This window comes from Gossypium raimondii, chromosome 12 (assembly GCF_025698545.1).
Source record: "Gossypium raimondii isolate GPD5lz chromosome 12, ASM2569854v1, whole genome shotgun sequence".
In the NCBI taxonomy this organism is placed as follows: Eukaryota; Viridiplantae; Streptophyta; class Magnoliopsida; order Malvales; family Malvaceae; genus Gossypium; species Gossypium raimondii.
Window position 1 is genome coordinate 52,742,263 of NC_068576.1, and position 25,211 is coordinate 52,767,473.

At 32.1% G+C, this 25,211-nt stretch overlaps 2 protein-coding genes and 1 pseudogene across 2 annotated transcripts; all 3 read left to right on the forward strand.

The window, feature by feature from the left end:
- The first annotated feature begins 8,934 nt into the window (after nucleotides 1-8,934).
- Nucleotides 8,935-12,305, forward strand: LOC105765108 (phosphatidylinositol/phosphatidylcholine transfer protein SFH11). The gene is made up of 12 exons (XM_052624975.1): nucleotides 8,935-9,450; nucleotides 9,534-9,651; nucleotides 9,783-10,049; nucleotides 10,328-10,405; nucleotides 10,703-10,804; nucleotides 10,928-10,977; nucleotides 11,071-11,183; nucleotides 11,300-11,373; nucleotides 11,470-11,580; nucleotides 11,664-11,705; nucleotides 11,780-11,836; nucleotides 11,936-12,305. The coding sequence occupies exons 1-11, from the start codon at nucleotides 9,065-9,067 to the stop codon at nucleotides 11,822-11,824; spliced, it is 1,386 nt and encodes a 461-aa protein (XP_052480935.1). The 5' UTR covers nucleotides 8,935-9,064; the 3' UTR covers nucleotides 11,825-11,836; nucleotides 11,936-12,305.
- Nucleotides 12,306-15,330: 3,025 nt separating this feature from the next.
- Nucleotides 15,331-18,567, forward strand: LOC128035530 (phosphatidylinositol/phosphatidylcholine transfer protein SFH11-like; annotated as a pseudogene).
- Nucleotides 18,568-22,305: 3,738 nt separating this feature from the next.
- LOC105765110 (vesicle-associated protein 1-2) lies at nucleotides 22,306-24,768 on the forward strand. The gene is made up of 8 exons (XM_012584045.2): nucleotides 22,306-22,512; nucleotides 22,629-22,699; nucleotides 22,924-23,005; nucleotides 23,075-23,190; nucleotides 23,285-23,440; nucleotides 23,518-23,568; nucleotides 24,000-24,077; nucleotides 24,396-24,768. Exons 1-8 carry the CDS (start codon nucleotides 22,461-22,463, stop codon nucleotides 24,504-24,506), a joined length of 717 nt encoding a protein of 238 aa, XP_012439499.1. The 5' UTR covers nucleotides 22,306-22,460; the 3' UTR covers nucleotides 24,507-24,768.
- Nucleotides 24,769-25,211: the final 443 nt, after the last annotated feature.

The following is a 25,211-nucleotide window of genomic DNA, read 5'->3' on the forward strand; positions in this document are numbered from 1 at the left end:
TTAAGTAAAGTTGTTTTATATTGTGTGGAATGTGGATTCGGCAGCCAATGAAATATTGACAGAATGTAGGATCAGAGCCAGTGATACGAAAGGCGAGAGAATCAATTCGCTGAACCCCACACTAACCAAAGACCAAAGCTTTGTTAGCATACTTTGTTACCATCGATTATGTCTAATTATTTCAAGGATTTTCGTTAATTCGGAGAGTTATTGAAACAATAAAGAAAAATTTCAACATGTAACCAAGCTTTCTTGAGATTTATGTTAAAACGTTTGATCCATAATCGATGCTAATATTAGTAAAATTCGAAAATTAATTGCAGCAATTAGGACATTTTCTATCTTCTGCTGTTTCTTCGTTGTTCATTGTTCAATGCTGCATACGTATATGCAGTTACTGGTGAAAATGATAAGAGCGCGATGTTAAAACTCGAAGGGAAGCAAAATCATAATAAATCATTAATCTAGATCTGTGGGTTCAGGTTTGAATGGAAAGTGGGGCAATCTAGGAAATTTCCTGGAAGCTTCGGATGCACTATAGTGTTTCAAATATCTTTTGTGTTAATAATAATATTAACGGACAAGGATCGACATTGCTTGGGCTTGCACTTTATCATTGCCAAGACTGTCGACAAAGGACAATGAAAACGAGACCAGCCTAATGAAACTCTAGCCCCAACTTGACTACATAGGAAACATATAATCTATGGTTTTTTTTTTTTTTTAATTTTAGTTTATCATCGGTTTGATTCCGTCTAATCTCATTTAAATAGACTCTAACAATACTTTAAATTAATAAACGTCAATTTATCACTATATTTTAAAAGAAGAGAACTTGAGACCCATGCTTAACCCCTATCTCCTTATAAAATATCCCCTATCACTCGGGTAAAAAGAGATATATAACTTTACTAAAATTTTGTCTACCTATTGAAATCTCTAAATATAATGATTCTCTACAACTTTCACTACGTGAATCGCCTAGTTACTAAGTGTTAGAAGGATGAAACACTTCTCACAATCCAACGCGAAACAAGTTTGAGAAATGAGACCGGAGCAATATGATGGAGGTTTATTACCCCGTTATCTGCAACCTTTCTCTCTTTTGGCCCCCAGTTAGCCATCGAGAAAAACGAGTATTGTTGTGGTCTTCAAGAAGAAGACTCCCAATCAACTATACAATAATACCGAAAGTTGCAAGCACAAAACAAGTTTTTTTGAGCTCATTGGAGCTATGTTTCACAACTGCCAAGACAACAGCTCACCTCACAAAAGCATTGAGTGGTGTTTGGATAACACCAATGAAGTGAATTGGAGTTCAATAGTCCAATAGGGTGAAAGCCCCTCCAGTGGAAATATTTTTCCTACTTTGATTTTTTATTCTACTTTATTACAAATTTAAAATAAAACTACATATGTAATGGAAAGTTATAAAAACATGGGTTTTGTACAAATTAAACTTATTATATAAATATAAATATAAATATAAAAAGTAAATATATTATAAATTATGTTATTATATAATGCTTGTAAATTTATAAATACTTGCAAATTATTTTAATTATCAATTTTAAAAATATAATTGTAATTTATATTTTATTATTGAATATATATAAATTTTAATTATTTATTATATTATAATAACATTTTAAACTAATGTCTATAATAATCATTACTATTCTCATCACTTGGGTATAGTCACATTTGAGTCCAAACACAAATCTTATCACTTGTTTTAATTTTACCATTATAACATTCAATTTTTTTGTTATCATTGTTTTTAATTTCACCACTCATCGAAAGGAAATCCTAGAACAACAAAGAACAACCCAAAGAAAAAGAAGAGGGTACGTATTAGAACCAAAGACGGTCCCCTAAGGTAGCAACGCGACATCGACCTAGGAGAGAAGACTTAAATTGTTGCTTTGCTCACTGGAGAAAAATCAGCTATTACCATCCAAAAAAACCTAAAAGGAGTACTGCCACTCAACCCTTCTAAACGCCCCGTAAAGAGAAATTCTTAGTGAGAATAGAAAATGTTGGGTGCTTTGTCATTCATGTGATTTGATCCCAATAAAAGGAAATCCAAGATAGAATATTTGTTTAAAGAATGATTAGTGATATAGATCATATTACTAATGATTACCTTAGTTTAAAGATGCCATCAAAAAAGTTGTAAGGAAAAGACAATCGAAAAAAATTGTAAAATAGATGTCATACTCCTTGTTAGAAAGAGGCAAGGAAGAGGGACTTGGCAAAAGACATCCTTCAAAATGTCAAACGCATCAATCTTTATCGAAATTAGGTCTATACAAGACCTCTGCTCTTGGCTTGTGCCAAGATTTATGTTTCAGGAGTTTTGTCCATTCAAGGCTTTGTAGTCATACGAAACTTATTTTGCCATCCTTCAGTCGTCGGTGATGACTTTATGGTCGGTTGTGTAATATCTCTAACCCGTATCCATCGTCGGAACAAGGTTACGGAGTATCATAGGACAACGGAATAGTAAATCATTCAAATCATACATTAATACAAACATAATCAAATTGCTTGGACCTTAAGAAACTCAAATACTAACCAAAATATAAAATCAAGATGACATTAATCAGGTCAAAAACACATTAAAACCAACCTAATATGTGCCTAACCAATGCACCCTCATTGGTACTACAATTATATACAATTTAATCTCAAAATACACATTAATTCAATTCATCAACTCATTCAAGCAATACCAAATCAAAATACCTAACAAAGTTACCACAACCACAACAAATCAAATACATCACCTTAAATAAATCAATATAAAAATAAATAACATGTCTTTCAAATTCATTAAATAAATCACCTTACCAAGATTTTTCCATTCGAAGAATAACTTACGAATAATAGTACATCGTCAACAAAAGCTCATAAGAGCTGGTCCTCCCGAATACGCCAACAGAAGCTCGAAAGCTGAACAAAAGCTTGTAAGAGCTTAACAGAAGCTCGTAAGAGCTGATCCACCCAATCACGCCAAACAGAAAGTAGAACACAAGAGTTCACAACAAATGCTGAACCCCGGTTTGCTTGGGTAAAATGCCGATATCTCCCTCCAATACTATCTTCACTCTAAACCTCCGTCATACACCAAATCACGAATGTACTCAAATCCCATGTTCAATTCAAACCAAATATCCAATTCAATATTATAATTCAAATAATAATTAATTTCCAACAATAGAATATATGCACAATACCAATCATTAATTTATACAAATGTTAAATTTTAACCATACGTGTAATACCCCCTACCCGTTTCTGTCGCCGAAATAGGATACGAGGTATTACCAGATTTAGTGAATTAATTTTTTTTCTGTTATTACGAGTTTAATTACTATTCATTTATCTAATCATGTCATGACGTCCCTTGGATAGGCCTCCGAAGCCCAAAACATACATCGGGACTAAACTGGTATTAAATCGAAGCCATAAGAAATTGTTCGCAAAATCTCAAAGTTATACTTACTCTAGCCATACCAACAGCTAAGTTACAAACATTAATTTCTATGTAATATTGGTATTTAGTCTATACATGCCATTCTTTCAAAATAAGTCATTTTCAAATACCAAAATATATGGGTTGATAGTGTGATAAAGCTCCGACTAATCTCCAACCTTCAAGCTCCCGAGCACTACAAAATAGGGAAAAAGAGAACGGGGTAAGCACATTGTGCTTAGTAAGTTCATGCAACAAGAATTATACTTACCAGATTATACACCTATCATTTAATAACACAAGCACACATCCAATTCACATAAACATATACCTATCACATACAAACTCAACTTTTGCATTAGTTAAGTAAACATCATATAAATTCATTACAAAGACAAATGATTGATGAGCTCATCAATTCCATATTTTTCATTCTCTTGTTATTTTTCCATATTTATCCCGTTGAATTTCTCGGAATTTCGATGGATTTTTAGAGGTACACTTTAGTGTACAAATCCGGGTCTGTCAATTCATATTCATGTGCGCATATTTCCATTTCAGAGAGCACACTCCCCCGAACCTCATCCTTACAGTGGGATTACCAGTCCAGGCTAAATCCCCTGTAATATAAACTCATAGAGTATTGTCGGGATTACCAGTCCAGGCTAAATCCCCTGCAACGACAATTACTCTAATGAGCTTGGATCTAAATTACCAGTCTAGGTTAAATTCAGACCCTAATTCAGATTACCCGTCCGGGATAAATCCATTTTCCACATATTCTTCGGGAAGGCTATATGAGGATAGGATCACCTGTCCGGGCTAGATCCTTTTTACCGTCAATTCCTTTTCAGAGATCCATCGAATTTTCCTTTCATTCAACTAAGATTTATTTTCTCTTTTCATCAAGAATATCAATACTTCATCAATTATCATACAATAAACATCTAAATCATATTCACATCAAGAAAAATATATTTCAAGCATTTAAGAATATAATTCAAGTTACACAAAATTACCTCGATACTTGTTCGTAAACAAAAATCTACTAATCCCGAACTTTTTCTTTTCCTCGATCTAGCTTCATATTTGAATTTTCTGGATCTAAATAAATAAATTTAATCATTAATCTAACACTTTTCATGTTCATATGTAACATTCTCTATAGTTCCATTATTATTTATATTGCATTCAAAGCTGTCTCACTAAGTCACAGTCACTAAATTATTTATATCTTGAACTACGGAACTCCAAATTAAGATCCGCTAATTTTTCCCGAAACTAGACTCACATATCTTCTTACCATAAAATTTTCAGAATTTTTGGTTTAGCCAATAAGTACAGTTTATTCTTTAAAGTTTCCTCTGTTTCACTATTTGACAGTTCCGACCCCTCTTCACTAAAAATTAATTATCTCATTGTACAGAATTTGGATGATATTTCTGTTTGTTTCTTCTGAAAATATACTAATTAAGGATTCTAAACATATAAATTATAACTCATAATAATTTTTGTACAAATTTTAATGATTTTCCAAAGTAAGAACAGGGAACCCGAATTCATTCTGACCTTGTCTCACAAAATCTATTATATTTCATGATTTACAATTTCATTGATTAAACCGTTTCTTTTATAAGAAACTAGACTCAATAATCTTTAATTTCATATTTTATTCATCCTCTAATTCGATCTCTATAATTTTTGGTGATTTTTCAAAGTTAGACTACTGCTTATGTCCAAAACTGTTTTAGTGCATAATGTTAATTACCATTCTTTCCCTAAGCTTTCAATAAATGATAATTTCATCCCTGCTCAATTAACCTCTCAATTGAGCTGATTTTTCTCAACCAACACTTTATTCTATCACTTTAAGCTACTTTATAACCTTTGGAAATCAGAATTTTAGCACTAGACTTTAATTCCAAACTTTTTCACAATTAAGTCCTACAAATCAATTTCTATTTAAATTACCTAATAAAATCATCTCATAAACAAATTAAAGCTTCAATTTCATCCTATTTCATCATAAAATTCCAGCACAAATTCATAGAAATTTTCAAATTCATTCATAAAATCAAAAACTAATGAATTTAGTAATAGGACCTAGTTGTAAAAGTCTTAGAAACACAAAAATTACAAGAAAAAGGCAAGGATTAACTCACTTGGTGCAAAAATTATGAAACACCAGCTTGAAGAAACCCTTAGGACGTTTTTTGGCTGATGAGAATGCATAAAAATAAAGAGAATTCTAGATATTCCACTTTAGTCCTAACTTTTAAAGTAAATTTTGCAATATTCCAATTTTACCCTTAATTCTTTAATTCTCCTGATTTTTCTCAGCGTATGCCGTCCAAAATATCTCCTTTTGGGGTTATTTTCAATTTATGTCCCTCTTCATTTAACAATTGAGCTATTTAACCCTTCTAGTAGCTTTTACACCTTTTTCAATTTAGTCCTTTTCACTTAATTGACTACCCAAACGTTAAAATTTTCTAACGAAATTTTAATACCATAATACTAACACTTCATAAATATTTATAAAAATATTTTTGACTCAATTTTACGAGATCGAGGTCTCGATACCTTATTTTTACCCAATTTCTTCAATACTTTCTTTTTCTAACTAACCACTAAATCGGTAAAATTTTTCTATCGATATTTTCATACGATTTTCCTATCATACTAATATTCATGCAAAAATATTAAAATAAATTTCTCTTTAAATCAGATTTGTGGTTACGAAACCACTATTCCGATAACCTTGAAATTGTGCCATTACAATACGAACTTACCTGGACTGAATTGTAGTAATTGCAGAAGTTTAGGGACTATTCCACTATTTTTCCTTTTCCACGAGTATTTACAAGATCTTGATCTAAAATATAAAATTACTCATTTATTAGCATATATTTCGTCTCCAATCTATTTTACAATTAATACTCTTTTATTTTTTGAATTTACGTAATTACTCCAAACTTCTACAATTTTTGCAATTTAATCCCTTAATTAGTTAATCTATCAAATTAACTAGGTTTTTCAAATCATTAATCTATCCAAATATTCTAGCCCCTCATACAGCTCCTAATAAACCTAAAATTCACTATCAAACCCTAATATTTTGACATTTTCACAATTTAATCCTAAAACCAATATTTAACAAAAATCACTTTACAAAATCATCACACAACACAATCAAAGCTCCAAATCCATGTTATTCATAAAAAAAACATCTAATATTTATCAATGACAACTTCCAAAATTTTTAACAGAATCAGAAACGAAGGTACGGGTTAGCTAGACCTAGTTGCAACGATCTCAAAAATATAAAAATAACAAGAAACGGGTAAGAATTGAACTCACATGGAAGCTCCTATGCTCAACCAATTCTCCAATCTATTTCTATGGTGTTTCGGCAGTGACAAAAGAAGAAAATGAAGAAGAAAACCTATTTCTTCTTACTTAATTTTGTTTTAATTTCAACTAAATTACAAGTTTGCCATTATAATTTAATTAATTTGTCCTTATCCATCAATTTGCCGTCCCACTATATTATTTAGGGCTTAATTATCACTTAAGTCCTTCCTCAATTAATAATTACACCATTTCATCACTTAATTGCTATAATTAGCAAGTTTTGTATCTTTTTCAATTTAGTCCTTTTTAATTAATTAACTATTGAAACGTTAATATTTATATATTTACGGCTTGGTTTATAGAAACAATGTCCCGATACCTCACTTTCTAAAACCACTTGACCTTAGGGTCTTATCACTTGAACCTAATAAATCGTTATAAAACATAAATTACTAAATCAAAAACCTTTTTAAAGCTATATTTGACTTATAAATATTAAATAATAATATTTACGGACTTACTCGTCGGATTTGGTGGCCTCGAAACCAATATTTTCGACACCACTGAAAAATCTAGTTGTTATAGGTTGTCCACCCTACTCTCTCTCTCTCTCCTTTCCATTTCCCCTTTTAGCCTCTCCTTCTTAATCATCTTTCTGTTCCATTTCATTTTCTTTTCTTGTTTCCTCTACCTTCTCTATCACACCCTCCCACCAAACCCTTTCCCCACCACTAGCGCATGGGGGCTCCCTTCCTTTTACCTCTCTTTTTTTTTCCTTTTTATTTTATTTTTTGAAAAATTAATCTCGTGATTTCTCCCTAGCCCCTTAGGCTTTTGGCCACTTGAATGGAGGAGGAGAGAATCCCAGCCACCTCATGGTCTTTCCATGGTTTTCTTTTGGAGATTTGCTCCTCTACTTTGGTCAAGATTCTCCTCAGCTTGTGTTTCCTTCCGCTTCAACAAGGTCACTGCGTTTGGTGGAGTGTCATCGCCAGTAAGCCTTGATGGCTTGTGCATGGTGATGTCAGTTTGGTTGCACTAAACTTTTGCTGTTTGGTTAATGATGTCACTCCAAAAGATTTGAATCTCCCTATGTCAGTGACTTTCGATGATGTCCATGGTGGCGGCAGTGATCATTCTCCAAGTCGTTGTTCCGGTTTTGACTCCCCCTTGGTGGTGGGTCCGTTAGTTGAGAGTACGACTTCCCCGCTTGATTGGGCTTTTCTAGCCACGCCTCCTCCCTCCCTTTCTGTTGGGCTGCTTTGGGATAGGGTTGGGCCTGGTCCCCTTGTCTTTAATGTATTATCTTTCTAGGCTTTGGCCCTTTTGTTCTTACATTGTGGTTAATTTGAATTTTTATTTTTAAAAAGTTTTGTGTTTTTAGTTTTGTTTTTTAAATTGGATCGGTAGTCAAATCGGTCAGGACATTGTTTCGTCAATCCAATCGATTTAATTAAAAAATTATTAAAAAAATTCGATTCAATTGGTTCAACCGTTCAACTCTCAAGTCAATCGACTCGTAACCCCTCTTCGAATTGGCACCCCGAATGATCGGGTTTGATCCAAACAACATTAGTTTTTAGACGTTTTGCTGCTTTGAGAGGAAACAAAGATACCGAAGTATTGATCCTATACGCACGGAAAAAATGAATAAAAAAGAAAAAAAAACAAGCCCAAAGAGTCAGAATTCAGATGTGTAAAACGTGGAGTTACTTGCTTTTAGACTGTTATAAGATTCCTTGTCAATCAGATTAATGCACACACATATATATATTATTACAACAAAGTATCACATTCCTTTCCTCGAATTTACTTGTTTCAATAACAATTTTTCATATTCTCTGCTCACTCTTTCTTTTCACTTTTGACTTTTTATATATTTCTGTTTGTTTCCTTTTCATTTGTTTCTCCTTGTAGTTTTATTCTCTTCATATCTTGGCTGCCACTTTTGGCATTAATTTTAGTTAGATTCTCAACAGATTTTGCATAACAAGGAATTTCCAACTTTTTCTTTCTAAATTCCTTACACGTTTCACATTGGCTAATGATTGTTCGGACTTGAACTTGTGACAAGAGCATGTTCAACATTGATCATTGTTCAATCATATGTTGTAATCGCAGCAGGTCAGAACATTGATTGTTTAATTTTCTTTAACACCATTGGGATCTCTTTAAAAGTGTTTTTTTTTTTGTTTTTCTGAGTTGAAACATAAAATTTCAATTAGAGCGCATATGCATAAATCAAATGAGAAATATAGGGAAATAACTATAGACAAAGGTGGTGGAGGAGACAGTGACTCTCCCCATAGAGATGCATCTCAGTTTCCGAAGGTGATGAATAGGCCTATCCATCTGCCCATTGAAACCCATTTCCTCCTCCCTCCTCCTCCGCGCAAAGAAGCGGAGAAGCCATCCTCATTGGGACTTAAGTCCGTGCTTTCGTATCCGCTCAAGGTTCGAGATTCGTTGAAGAAACTCGGAAAGAGCAAAAGCATGGAAAGGATCCTTGAAGGGACTCATGATCCAAAAGATGAACAAATTGTTCAGTCGTTCCGTGAATTACTTTTCCTTGAGGATCAATTTCCAGCAAAACACAATGACTATCATACACTTCTACGGTAAAGTGAACGCAATGTTATTATTAAATGTAACAAATATATATATACATATATACGTATGTATATATTGATCAGTGATGGAGCTCTCCTTGTGCATTTATGTTTCTAAGAATGAGAGATTTTGATCTGCAAAAAGCAAAAGAAATGTTTCTGAATTATCTTCAATGGCGCAAGGACTATGGAGTTGATGCAATCCAAAAGGCAAGTATAATTCAAACTATATCTTATCCTTTCATACATGAAATTTAAACATAACATTGATAAGCTAAGGACCTCCTGCATTGTTTGCTCAGATTTCTTATTGTCTTGTAATGTAAATCTTTGTCATCCAGGAATTTAAGTTTACCGAGCTCGCAGAGGTGAAGAAATGCTACCCTCATGGATTTCATGGTGTCGATCGAAGTGGTAGACCGGTATACATAGAAAGGGTTGGGATGGTAGACCTGAATGCATTACTTCAAGCAACCAGCATAGACAGATTTGTAAAGTATCATGTATCAGAACAAGAGAAAACACTAAATTTAAGATACCCTGCATGCTCAATTGCAGCCAAGAGGCATATTGCATCCACCACAAGTATCTTAGATGTGAAGGGAGTTGTAAGCATCTCTTCCCTTCTTAATTCCTCCACAATTTTGTTCATCATTCAAGGGAGGGACATGAAAATGTTGCTTCTCTAGCTGAAAGAGTTTTCCTTGTCTATAATCTTGTATTGAAGTTGCATCATAGTATGATGCGCATGAATCGAGATCGATGTTTTCCTTTTTTTCCTCGCAATCATGACAATATATATATCACCATGTTGGAGAATTCTAGAAAATTTGATCACTTCCTACTAGTAAGCTCTAAATTTATGTGAATGTTAATCTTTGGCAAGGGGATGTCTAATTTCTCAAAGCCTGCAAGATATCTTTTCATGGAAATTCAGAAAATTGACAGCAACTACTACCCAGAGGTAAGTTCAATTCCATTTTGTTTTTCACTAAGATTGATAAACTAGGGAGTAGAAGATAGTGGGAATGGTCAATTGTGAAGCCAGGTTACAAGCAATGATATGTTGACTGATTAGCCAAAGTGTCCGATCGGCATGCATGCTGCTTGTGACGGATTGTTAGAACATTATTTGAGGCAACTAGTAGGAGAATCTTTGTTTCATTAGTTTTTATTACAGTAGAAAATTTGTTCAGTATGCAAACACAACTGGTTCTTCCAATCAGACACAAATTTTGGTAAATGACATTTGTTCTTGCAGACTCTAAACCGGCTCTTCATTATCAATGCTGGTTCTGGGTTCCGGATGCTTTGGAAGGTTCTCAAGGCGTTTATGGATGCTCGAACCTTGGCCAAAATTCATGTACAGATTGAAGCATTCAATTTCCTTTATTGCATACGGTGGCATTGAAGTCTATATATATATTTATATATCCTTCTCAAACAAGGGAAATGTTTAATTGGGGAAGTGATTATGATGTTTCAGGTGCTGGGATCTAATTACCTTAGCAATCTCACTGAAGGCATTGATCCAAGGTATGGTATAGATATTCATGTATTAAAGTTGGCAGTTGACGTCTATATTTATGCATTTAAGCCGCTAAATATTGCTATCATTCAATTCAACAGTAACTTGCCGGCGTTTCTTGGTGGAAGCTGTACATGTGCTGACTATGGGGGTTGCTTGTTAAGTGATAAAGGACCCTGGAAGAACCCAGAAATTACAGAGATGCTTCAGGTGGACTCTGCTTAGTAGAAAGGCATTCTCTAATTATTAATGTTCCATTTGTAGGAATAAATGTGAACATGGTTTCACGATTCACTACAAATATTATCCCCCTTTTTTTATCACGGCAATTTACATGTAATGAAGATACCAATAATGAAGGAAATGGTGACCTAGCTTCAGGAGATGCTTTGATGCATGATATGGTGAGCATCTCTATGTGTGTGCGTGTGCGTGTGTGTGTATGTAACTATGTATGTGTATATAGATTGAAGTTGAAGGCTAAATTGGAGTGAAAACAGGAAAATGGTAAAAGCAAAGAAGACATGGGAAAGGAGGAAAGGGGAATGAGTGATAAGTTTGCACCACAAAAAGTAATGGCACTGGAAGCTTCACTTGCAGACACCAATAAAGTAAGTAGTACAGTTTCACCTCTTGTCTCTGACAAAACAAAAAAGATTCAATGGAAATATTTTTTATCATCTTTATGGGACAGAAAATTGATGCACTGGAAGTGGCACTTGAGGATACCAAGATGGTGAGTATAAAAAAACACCTTCCTTGTGCCTGCCACTTTAAATCAGATAATTTTATTAGGAATTTTTTTGACAGGTGTTGAGAGGGCTTGCACAGCATATTAAAGATCTGAATCTTTGAACTTGCTGACAAGTATGATCAAGCTGAAAATATTTAACGATATTTTACTTTGTTTTCACTGGAAATTCCCATGAATTATGATGCCATACGTGTTTGTTTTCTTCTTCTCAGGATTGTTGGTTACCAGCAAGCTTGTTACACTGTGAAGCAGAGTTCAAATGGGAAGCCAAAGGCATTTCGTATGCGCTTTGGGAGTGACTATTGAGGAAAGCCAGTCAGAGTCCCAAACTTGATGGTGCAGATTTCAAACAATATTTCAGTGTATTTTCTAGAACGCCATTGAAGTAGGCCAACGTAGAAATCTGGGATACATTAGGGAACCCAGGAATAATTGCCACCCAAACAGATTAACTGAATATCTAATAGAACTCTCTAACTGTAGTAAAAAATACAACATACCCAAGAAAATACCTTCTTTCTTTCTTTTATTTAAAACTTGCAATTATTAAACTTAATAAACCAGAATATATTCTTGGAACAATTTGTAAAAATAAATCTGAATCAAATGATTTTAACTCAGATTTTTGAACATCTTTCTTTCCTATTCAACCAAGACCGCATGTTTTAACTAGGGGTGAGCAAAATTCGATTCGACTCGAAAAAATCGAAAAAAAATTCGAATTTCGAGTTAAACGAATTGAGTTATTCGAGTTAATCGAGTTATTCGAATCAACTCGAATTTTTTTTCGAATTTCGAGTTCGAATCGAGTTGAGTTTTCGAATTCGAATAACTCGAATAATTCGAATAATTCGAATATCAAACTATAATATTTTACAGTTTTACCCTAAACTCCCAAACTTTTTTACTTTTCCCTCAAAACTTTTACTCCTTCCCACTTTTCCCCCAAAACTTTTACTCCCCTCCCCTCCCAACCCCCAATCTACCCAAAATCCATTTCCCACCAAAATTTTACTCTTCCATTCATTTTTTTTCAAAATTTTACTCTAAAAACCCTCAAAACTTTTTATTTTCCCCCAAAATTTTTACTCCCTCCCACTTTTCCCCTAAAACTTTTATTCTCTTCCCATCCCACCTCCCATCTACCCCAAACCCTCCCCCCTCCAATTTTTTTTAATATTTTCCTCCAAAATTTTACTCTCCTATTTACTTTCCTCAAACTTTTATTCCCCAAAACTTTTATTTTCCCCTAAACTTTTACTTCTCACCCTTTACTCTCAAATAAAAATCAAAATTATCCAAAAAATCACTAAACATAAATAGTAATAATTTTATTTATATCTACTATTTATATTATTAAATTAAACTTCACATTTTATATTATTTATATTATTGAATTGTTTAGTCATATTGAATATTTATATTAAAATTGAATTCTTAATTATGCCATAAAATATTCGTGTTAAAATTTTATATTGGTATCAATTTCAAATTTTATTTTTAAAATAAATTTTATTAAAAAATCATATTTTTATATTTAATATATTTTTAATTCCAAAATACATAGTGACAAGAATCCGAGATAATTAAAACAACTAAGCAAACAAATAAGCTAACCAAGATATAAAAATTAATAAATAAATTATGAGGTGATGAAAGTTAATAAAAAATTTGATTAAGGTGGACAAATTTTATTACGATGGGTGACAATGGTTACAAGGACCCAAAATTATTTTTTAAAATTTAACTCGAACAAATATATTCGATTCGATTCGATTCGAATTCCATCTCACTCGACTCGATTCGAGAAAACTTCAAATAAAGTTAGGATGATAAAATGAGATTCGAAAACTCGATTAACTCGAAAATTTTCGATTCGATTCGACCGAATGCTCACCCCTAGTTTTAACATGCTCAATCTACAGTATTTTCACCCATCCATTATTAAGTTTATGTTTTGGTCATTTAATTTCAAAAAGTTAAACTGTTCAAAAGTTTTCATTTAAGTCACTGAACTGTTAAAATTGCTGTTGTATAGCATTTTCTATTTGTATCATCTACACTAATTGAAACCTCTCGCTCTTGTTCTCTTTCTCTTCTACAATTCAGTTTTTTTAATTAACAGCTTTGAATATCATGTATTCGTAAATCAAAATCTAAACAACTTTTTTCTTCGATATCCAACACCGATCATCAAATCGACTTGAATCTAATGTATGTTCTACTTCAACTATACCGATCATCGAATTATTGTTTAAAACTCGCTAGCTGAACTTTTCTTTTAAAATAACTTAAATTTAATGATTTAAATAAAACATTTGAATAGTCAATAACTTTAATAAAAATTTTCAAATAATTTAATAATTTTTAAAATATTAAAATAAAATTTTATTAATAATTTAATCACTTTCGTGCTTACTAAATTCGATCAGTTATGACTTTTCTTGTATGCTTAACTTGAATCTCTCTCTCAAATAATTAGGATAAAAATGAAGATGTGACAGGAAAAAATACAATTGTAAAGGAGTTTCTCAATTATCATGCCATACTCATCCACGTTTAGAAAGTGAGGAGCGAAGTTTTTTTATTATATATTCTTGAAGTTAATTTTATTGTTGATATTCAGAAATTTTGTGATTATTTTTTAATAATATTATTTTAACAATTCAAATATATATATTTTTGAGAGTAATATATTTTACTATTACACACAATTATTTATTAATATTATTTACCGTAATTATAAAAAATTGTACATTTCTATCTTGAATATATAATTACACCCATCTACATTCAAGATAGTCTTATTTCACTATAATTATTGTGAATTTATTTAGAAAGTAAAAGTAATTAAATAATTTTTTAAAATTCTTAAATTTTAAATTCTAAATTTTAACCTCAATATTAACTTTTAAATGTTAATATAAATTTTATTTAAACTCTTTTTAAATATGTAGACTTATCATAGCTTTTCTCTATAAAGTGATGGACTTGTCCTAATTTGATTAAATTATATTATAAATTCAAGAGAAAATTACATATATATTATTTCACATATTTACAAGGATCACACCCTTAAATTTATTTCAAGTGAGCACACTGTTTCAACTTAACCTAAGATTTGTGAGAAAAGGTTTAATACATAATTTCAATTTTAAATTTGATATTTTTTAATATGATATTTATGTTAATTTTAGTTTAATATTATACTTGTTTTTAACAAAATTTATAAATTTTAGTATTTAAAAATAGCATGGTTAAGCTTTTTATGCTTAATTTAGGTTTTAAAATTAATATGATGAAAAGTCATAATTAACTGATAAAATTAAAAATTAAATTTTTTCAAATCGACTTTATAACTCACATTAAATTACATTTATTGAATTGCATTTGAAAAATTAAATATAAAATTAAATTCAAAACTCTAAATCCTAACAAAGTATCACATTCCTTTCCTCGAATTTACTTGTTTCAATAACAATTTTTCATATTCTCTGCTCACTCTTTCTTTTCACTTTTGACTTTTTATATATTTCTGTTTGTTTCCTTTTCATTTGTTTCTCCTTGTAGTTTTATTCTCTTCATATCTTGGCTGCCACTTTTGGCATTAATTTTAGTTAGATTCTCAACAGATTTTGCATAACAAGGAATTTCCAACTTTTTCTTTCTAAATTCCTTACACGTTTCACATTGGCTAATGATTGTTCAGACTTGAACTTCAGGACAAGAGCATGTTCAACATTGATCATTGTTCAATCATATGTTGTAATCGCAGCAGGTCAGAACATTGATTGTTTAATTTTCTTTAACACCATTGGGATCTCTTTAAAAGTGTTTTTTTTTTTTTCTGAGTTGAAACATAAAATTTCAATTAGAGCGCATATGCATAAATCAAATGAGAAATATAGGGAAATAACTATAGACAAAGGTGGTGGAGGAGACAGTGACTCTCCCCATAGAGATGCATCTCAGTTTCCGAAGGTGATGAATAGGCCTATCCATCCGCCCATTGAAACCCATTTCCTCCTCCCTCCTCCTCCGCGCAAAGAAGCGGAGAAGCCATCCTTATCGGGACTTAAGTCCGTGCTTTCGTATCCGCTCAAGGTTCGAGATTCGTTGAAGAAACTCGGAAAGAGCAAAAGCATGGAAAGGATCCTTGAAGGGACTCATGATCCAAAAGATGAACAAATTGTTCAGTCGTTCCGTGAATTACTTTTCCTTGAGGATCAGTTTCCAGCAAAACACAATGACTATCATACACTTCTACGGTAAAGTGAACGCAATGTTATTATTAAATGTAACAAATATATATATACATATATACGTATGTATATATTGATCAGTGATGGAGCTCTCCTTGTGCATTTAGGTTTCTAAGAATGAGAGATTTTGATCTGCAAAAAGCAAAAGAAATGTTTCTGAATTATCTTCAATGGCGCAAGGACTATGGAGTTGATGCAATCCAAAAGGCAAGTATAATTCAAACTATATCTTATCCTTTCATACATGAAATTTAAACATAACATTGATAAGCTAAGGACCTCCTGCATTGTTTGCTCGATTTCTTATTGTCTTGTAATGTAAATCTTTGTCATCCAGAATTTAAGTTTACCGAGCTCATGAGAGGTGAAGAAATGCTACCTCATGGATTTCATGGTGTCGATCAAGTGGTAGACCGGTATACATAGAAAGGGTTGGGATGGTAGACCTGAATGCATTACTTCAAGCAACCAGCATAGACAGATTTGTAAAGTATCATGTATCAGAACAAGAGAAAACACTAAATTTGAGATACCCTGCATGCTCAATTGCAGCCAAGAGGCATATTGCATCCACCACAAGTATCTTAGATGTGAAGGGAGTTGTAAGCATCTCTTCCCTTCTTAATTCCTCCACAATTTTGTTCATCATTCAAGGGAGGGACATGAAAATGTTGCTTCTCTAGCTGAAAGAGTTTTCCTTGTCTATAATCTTGTATTGAAGTTGCATCATAGTATGATGCGCATGAATCGAGATCGATGTTTTCCTTTTTTTCCTCGCAATCATGACAATATATATATCACCATGTTGGAGAATTCTAGAAAATTTGATCACTTCCTACTAGTAAGCTCTAAATTTATGTGAATGTTAATCTTTGGCAAGGGGATGTCTAATTTCTCAAAGCCTGCAAGATATCTTTTCATGGAAATTCAGAAAATTGACAGCAACTACTACCCAGAGGTAAGTTCAATTCCATTTTGTTTTCACTAAGATTGATAAACTAGGGAGTAGAAGATAGTGGGAATGGTCAATTGTGAAGCCAGGTTACAAGCAATGATATGTTGACTGATTAGCCAAAGTGTCCGATCGGCATGCATGCTGCTTGTGACGGATTGTTAGAACATTATTTGAGGCAACTAGTAGGAGAATCTTTGTTTCATTAGTTTTTATTACAGTAGAAAATTTGTTCAGTATGCAAACACAACTGGTTCTTCCAATCAGACACAAATTTTGGTAAATGACATTTGTTCTTGCAGACTCTAAACCGGCTCTTCATTATCAATGCTGGTTCTGGGTTCCGGATGCTTTGGAAGGTTCTCAAGGCGTTTATGGATGCTCGAACCTTGGCCAAAATTCATGTACAGATTGAAGCATTCAATTTCCTTTATTGCATACGGTGGCATTGAAGTCTATATATATATTTATATATCCTTCTCAAACAAGGGAAATGTTTAATTGGGGAAGTGATTATGATGTTTCAGGTGCTGGGATCTAATTACCTTAGCAATCTCACTGAAGGCATTGATCCAAGGTATGGTATAGATATTCATGTATTAAAGTTGGCAGTTGACGTCTATATTTATGCATTTAAGCCGCTAAATATTGCTATCATTCAATTCAACAGTAACTTGCCGGCGTTTCTTGGTGGAAGCTGTACATGTGCTGACTATGGGGGTTGCTTGTTAAGTGATAAAGGACCCTGGAAGAACCCAGAAATTACAGAGATGCTTCAGGTGGACTCCTGCTTAGTAGAAAGGCATTCTCTCTAATTATTAATGTTCCATTTGTAGGAATAAATGTGAACATGGTTTCACAGATTCACTACAAATATTATCCCCCCCTTTTTTTTTATCACAGGCAATTTCTGTAACAGAAGATACCAATAATGAAGGAAATGGTGACCTAGCTTCAGGAGATGCTTTGATGCATGATATGGTGAGCATCTCTATGTGTGTGCGTGTGCGTGTGTGTGTATGTAACTATGTATGTGTATATAGATTGAAGTTGAAGGCTAAATTGGAGTGAAAACAGGAAAATGGTAAAAGCAAAGAAGACATGGGAAAGGAGGAAAGGGGAATGAGTGATAAGTTTGCACCACAAAAAGTAATGGCACCGGAAGCTTCACTTGCAGACACCAATAAAGTAAGTAGTACAGTTTCACCTCTTGTCTCGACAAAACAAAAAGATTCAATGGAAATATTTTTATCATCTTTATGGGATGAAAATTGATGCATTTGGAAGTGGCACTTGAGGATACCAAGATGGTGAGTATAAAAACACCTTCCTTGTGCCTCGCCACTTTAAATCGATAATTTTATTAGGAATTTTTTGACAGTGTGTTGAGAGGGCTTGCACAAAGATATTAAAGATCTGAATCTTTGAACTTGTCGACAAGTATGATCAAGTGAAAATATTTAACGATATTTTACTTTGTTTTCACCGAAATTCCATGAATTATGATGCCATACGTGTTTGTTTTCTTCTTCTCAGGATTGTTGGTTACCAGCAAGCTTGTTACACTGTGAAGCAGAGTTCAAATGGGAAGCCAAAGGCATTTCGTATGCGCTTTGGGAGTGACTATTGAGGAAAGCCAGTCAGAGTCCCAAACTTGATGGTGCGATTTCAAACAATATTTCAGTGTATTTTCTAGAACGCCATTGAAGTAGGCCAACGTAGAAATCTGGGATACATTAGGGAACCCAGGAATAATTGCCACCCAAACAGATTAACCGAATATCTAATAGAACTCTCTAACTGTAGTAAAAAATACAACATACCCAAGAAAATACCTTCTTTCTTTCTTTTATTTAAAACTTGCAATTATTAAACTTAATAAACCAGAATATATTCTTGGAACAATTTGTAAAAATAAATCTGAATCAAATGATTTTAACTCAGATTTTTGAACATCTTTCTTTCCTATTCAACCAAGACCGCAAGTTTTAACTAGGGGTGAGCAAAATTCGATTCGACTCGAAAAAATCGAAAAAAAATTCGAATTTCGAGTTAAACGAATTGAGTTATTCGAGTTAATCGAGTTATTCGAATCAACTCGAATTTTTTTTCGAATTTCGAGTTCGAATCGAGTTGAGTTTTCGAATTCGAATAACTCGAATAATTCAATAATTCAATATCAAACTATAATATTTTACAGTTTACCCTAAACTCCCAAACTTTTTACTTTTCCCTCAAAACTTTTACTCCTTCCCACTTTTCCCCCAAAACTTTTACTCCCCTCCCCTCCCAACCCCCCAATCTACCCAAAATCCATTTCCCACCAAAATTTTACTCTTCCATTCATTTTTTTTTTCAAAATTTTACTCTCAAAAACCCTCAAAACTTTTTATTTTCCCCCAAAATTTTTACTCCCTCCCACTTTTCCCCTAAAACTTTTATTCTCTTCCCATCCCACCTCCCATCTACCCCAAACCCTCCCCCCCCCTCCAATTTTTTTAATATTTTCCTCCAAAATTTTACTCTCCTATTTACTTTCCTCAAACTTTTATTCCCCAAAACTTTTTATTTTCCCCCTAAACTTTTACTTCTCACCCTTTACTCTCAAATAAAAATCAAAATTATCCAAAAAATCACTAAACATAAATAGTAATAATTTTATTTATATCTACTATTTATATTATTAAATTAAACTTCACATTTTATATTATTTATATTATTGAATTGTTTAGTCATATTGAATATTTATATTAAAATTGAATTCTTAATTATGCCATAAAATATTCGTGTTAAAATTTTATATTGGTATCAATTTCAAATTTTATTTTTAAAATAAATTTTATTAAAAATCATATTTTTATATTTAATATATTTTTAATTCCAAAATACATAGTGACAAGAATCCGAAGATAATTAAAACAACTAAGCAAACAAATAAGCTAACCAGTATATAAAAAATTAATAAATAAATTATGAGGTGATGAAAGTTAATAAAAAATTTGATTAAGGTGGACAAATTTTATTACGATGGGTGACAATGGTTACAAGGACCCAAAATTATTTTTTAAAATTTAACTCGAACAAATATATTCGATTCGATTCGATTCGAATTCCATCTCACTCGACTCGATTCGAGAAAACTTCAAATAAAGTTAGGATGATAAAATGAGATTCGAAAACTCGATTAACTCGAAAATTTTCGATTCGATTCGACCGAATGCTCACCCCTAGTTTTAACATGCTCAATCTACAGTATTTTCACCCATCCATTATTAAGTTTATGTTTTGGTCATTTAATTTCAAAAAGTTAAACTGTTCAAAAGTTTTCATTTAAGTCACTGAGCTGTTAAAATTGCTGTTGTATAGCATTTTCTATTTGTATCATCTACACTAATTGAAACCTCTCGCTCTTGTTCTCTTTCTCTTCTACAATTCAGTTTTTTTAATTAACAGCTTTGAATATCATGTATTCGTAAATCAAAATCTAAACAACTTTTTTCTTCGATATCCAACACCGATCATCAAATCGACTTGAATCTAATGTATGTTCTACTTCAACTATACCGATCATCGAATTATTGTTTAAAACTCGCTAGCTGAACTTTTTCTTTTTAAAATAACTTAAATTTAATGATTTAAATAAAAACATTTGAATAGTCAATAACTTTAATAAAAATTTTCAAATAATTTAATAATTTTTTAAAATATTAAAATAAAATTTTATTAATAATTTAATCACTTTCGTGCTTACTAAATTCGATCAGTTATGACTTTTCTTGTATGCTTAACTTGAATCTCTCTCTCAAATAATTAGGATAAAAAATGAAGATGTGACAGGAAAAAAATACAATTGTAAAGGAGTTTCTCAATTATCATGCCATACTCATCCACGTTTAGAAAGTGAGGAGCGAAGTTTTTTTATTATATATTCTTGAAGTTAATTTTATTGTTGATATTCAGAAATTTTGTGATTATTTTTTAATAATATTATTTTAACAATTCAAATATATATATTTTTGAGAGTAATATATTTTACTATTACACACAATTATTTATTAATATTATTTACCGTAATTATAAAAAATTGTACATTTCTATCTTGAATATATAATTACACCCATCTACATTCAAGATAGTCTTATTTCACTATAATTATTGTGAATTTATTTAGAAAGTAAAAGTAATTAAATAATTTTTTAAAATTCTTAAATTTTAAATTCTAAATTTTAACCTCAATATTAACTTTTAAATGTTAATATAAATTTTATTTAAACTCTTTTTAAATATGTAGACTTATCATAGCTTTTCTCTATAAAGTGATGGACTTGTCCTAATTTGATTAAATTATATTATAAATTCAAGAGAAAATTACATATATATTATTTCACATATTTACAAGGATCACACCCTTAAATTTATTTCAAGTGAGCACACTGTTTCAACTTAACCTAAGATTTGTGAGAAAAGGTTTAATACATAATTTCAATTTTAAATTTGATATTTTTTAATATGATATTTATGTTAATTTTAGTTTAATATTATACTTGTTTTTAACAAAATTTATAAATTTTAGTATTTAAAAATAGCATGGTTAAGCTTTTTATGCTTAATTTAGGTTTTAAAATTAATATGATGAAAAGTCATAATTAACTGATAAAATTAAAAATTAAATTTTTTCAAATCGACTTTATAACTCACATTAAATTACATTTATTGAATTGCATTTGAAAAATTAAATATAAAATTAAATTCAAAACTCTAAATCCTAACAAAATAATGAAAAATTCAAATCGAATAATAAATTTTTTGAAGAAAACTATCTGGATTTTATTAGACGAAATAACTAAAAAAACATATAAGTGATAGCCCACAAAACAGACACGAGTCCAAAAAAAAAAAGAATCCCATGAAAAAAACACACAAAAAAAAACGAAACGCCCCAAGACAATATTAACAAACCTAATTATATGAATAATTAACTTTCATCAAATCAACTTCAAAACTCAAATTAAATACTAAAAATTAACAGAATTACCTTTAAATACCAAAATATATAACTTTTATCAAATATAAATACCATATTAGAAGAAATATCAAACTCCAATACTAAATAATATAATATATTAGGCCAAATAAAGAAGATTCAAAATTTGAAACCTTACAGAATGCGGAGGATTAGTTATTAAGCTCGCTCCAATAAATACTTTATTATAAAAAAATTAAAACATAATCATTTTAAAGATTATAAAAGAATCTTTAAGAAAAATATCTCTTAATATTTATTTTTTCAAAATAATAATAATTAAAAAAAAAATCAAAAACTAAGGATAGAGATTTAGAGAAAGATATGGGATTCTTTTTCTTTCCTTTTCAGTTCATTTGTTCTTCGACGCACGTTCACTATTTAAAAGAAGCGAAACACATAAATTCTCAGATCAGAAGAAAAAATATTATCTTTCCTTTGAGAAAGATATCCTTTATCAGATCCTTACCAACGCAATTGCATGATCTCATTGCTTTGAAATGAGCACAGGCGAACTTCTTAGCAGCGAGCCTTCTGAGCTCAAGTTTCCTTGTAAGTTCTGTTTTTCTTTCTCGTGGATCTACGGTTTTTGTTTTTATGGAGTTTTATTGTGATTTATTTCTTCTTTTTGTTGTGTGTGTGTGTGTGTTTGTTTTTTTGGTGAATAGTTGAGCTAAAGAAGCAGATCTCGTGTTCGCTTCAATTGTCGAATAAAACTGATAATTATGTAGCTTTCAAGGTACGCACCTTTATCAGCTTCGAATTAATCGCCTTTCAATGTAGGCAGGCACATGTACTTTTGTAACTTTTGATCTTTGATTTATCATAAGCTTCTTACGTTGAAAAATGCAACGCGAAGGAATTAATCAATATTTTTTCCACCTGAAATTTTTGGCTTTTATTGTTTAAATCTCAAAATGATGTTGTACATTTCCGTTTTGAGTTAATTGATTTTGTTTTCAGGTGAAAACAACAAATCCGAAGAAGTACTGCGTCCGTCCCAACACGGGGGTCGTCTTGCCTCGATCCACATGCGATGTTATAGGTGTTGTAAATCAATTGTATTTTACTTGATACTTTGCGGTTTCTAAAACAATGATTGATTTTGATTTAGTTACAATGCAAGCGCAAAAGGAGGCTCCTCCTGATATGCAATGCCGGGACAAATTCCTCCTTCAAAGTGTAAAAGTGAATGACGGTTTAACGGCAAACGATATAACTGCAGAAATGGTAGTTAACTATTTATATTCATTGTATTATTTACTACTTCGAGATTTGCAAGTATGTGCAGTTTATGATCTATGGGGAATCTTTCATATTATAGTTCAACAAAGAAGCTGGAAATGTGGTTGAAGAGTGCAAGTTGAAAGTGGTTTATATTTCTCCACCTTCAACAGCACAAGAAGGGTCTGAAGAAGGACCTTCACCGGGAGTCTCTTTTTCAGATGGCAAGCATGCAAATGCTGCTGAGTTTGCTTCAGTAAGATCTCGTTGCATGTGTTTTTGTTATTAGTTCTCTTTTTGTCTTCTTTCTTTTGGTAATTTTGCTGAATGCAGGGTGCCAGAGCATTTACGGAAGGGCTTGAAGCTCAAGAAATATCTTCTGAGGTAAAATTTGAATTCTCTATCATGATTTTGCTGTGTGCTTCTGCATATGCAGGATTGATTTTAATTTATCTTAATAATTGTAATTTATTTTGGTAATCTGGAAAGAGTAAGTTCCTTATTTTCAAGGTCATTTCTAATTGAATGATGATTAAGAGGGTGGTTTAGAGTCGAATTATAGTTAGAGAAGTTCATTTCTAATTGTTCAGACCAAAATGTGTTGAGATACTAGACATCTTTGTGAGCTTCTGAGCCCAAAGCAATGTTCAGCAGATTGTAGTAGCACCATGCAGCAAGGAGGCACCATCTACACTCTCTACTGAATGCCCCTAGCCAGCTTTTGCAGCATCGGGGCCGGAGTTCTTTTTCTAATTGGCATACATTGCATGTGATGTTGATACAGCAGAATAACATGATACTTTCTATAATTGCAGGAGAAAGCTCTTATGACAAAGCTGACTGAGGAGAAAAATAAGGCAATTCAACAAAGTAACAAGCTTCGCCGTGAACTGGTGAGGGAAAATAGACTATGACCTTAACCACGTAGATTACACTCAATGTGTAGAGTAGTATTATCCGTTCTATCCCTTCCCACTTGCTTCTCAACTGATGCTTGCATGCATACAGCAAAAAGCTCTTTGCGTTTTGCTTATAAAGTCACTCTGGTATTCTTCTGTGCTTCCCCTGCCCTCTTCTTTTGTCGTAATGACCAACTCAGTAAAATGTATTCTGTGCTTAGGAGCCTTTAATCAAAACTCTCTTGTTTATTATTTTCTTTCGATCTGAGCCATATGTAAACTTCTTACACATAAAAATTTCAAATGTTTTAGGATCTGTTCAAGCGCGAAGGCAGCAAAAGCGGTGGTGGTGTGTCATTCATGTTTGTCATGTTGATCGGCTTGCTCGGCATAATTATGGGATATATCATGAAGAAGTGGTAAGCGACCCTGGTCCTTCTGAATATTTTCCCTCAACTTACCTTCCTCTGGACAAGCATGATGAAGGAAAAGGAAGAGGAATTAGTAGTCGTTGGACTGCTTCACCTTCAATTGGTTGTTACTTGTTAGCTTTGAGCAAATTAGCAGAACTTTTTATGGTTGGTTCCTATTTATAGATACTGAAGTTAATTTATGAATATTGCATCTAAGAGTAACTTTTATTTGTAGATAAATTTATATTTTCATAAAGAAAAGGTTTTGATTATTGCATTTGTACTTAAAAGCACACTGGGTTGGCCTTTCTCTCAAGTATGTTTTAAGGTTACGCCGGTGGTCAAGAAGTATAATCTTCAGCGGGGGATTTAGCAATTTCCTAGGATTACGGCTGTAGATTCGACTGAGATTGTCATGATAGTGTTCATGATTTGTCCTAAGAAAATGGGAGTACTTTGCTAGTTGGTGAGTCATGATAGGGATCCTTTTAGATATGAAAATCACTATATCAAAGCTGAGCCCACTAATGGTGCCCTTGTTATTTTTTTTATTAAAAAAATTCATTGTTTTCAGGTTTATTCATATGCTACATGCTTGATTGAATGAATGTTTACCGCTGGTTAACAAGGAGAATTTGGTTCATTTTTTCCCCTTGATCCACCTCGTTTACGTGTTTTTATCGTAACTAGTAAGTAGCCACCATCCATCTTGACC

Excerpts from the sequence above, each read along its gene's own strand:
- LOC105765108 (XM_052624975.1), top strand. The coding sequence starts at position 9,065 with ATGCATAAATCAAATGAGAAATATAGGGAAATAACTATAGACAAAGGT. Across the intron at positions 9,451-9,533 it reads GACTATCATACACTTCTACG|CTCTCCTTGTGCATTTATGT; the intron begins GTAAAGTGAACG and ends TCAGTGATGGAG. Across the intron at positions 10,978-11,070 it reads ACTGAAGGCATTGATCCAAG|TAACTTGCCGGCGTTTCTTG; the intron begins GTATGGTATAGA and ends TCAATTCAACAG.
- LOC105765110 (XM_012584045.2), top strand. The coding sequence starts at position 22,461 with ATGAGCACAGGCGAACTTCTTAGCAGCGAGCCTTCTGAGCTCAAGTTT. Across the intron at positions 23,006-23,074 it reads ATCCACATGCGATGTTATAG|TTACAATGCAAGCGCAAAAG; the intron begins GTGTTGTAAATC and ends ATTTTGATTTAG. Across the intron at positions 24,078-24,395 it reads ACAAGCTTCGCCGTGAACTG|GATCTGTTCAAGCGCGAAGG; the intron begins GTGAGGGAAAAT and ends CAAATGTTTTAG.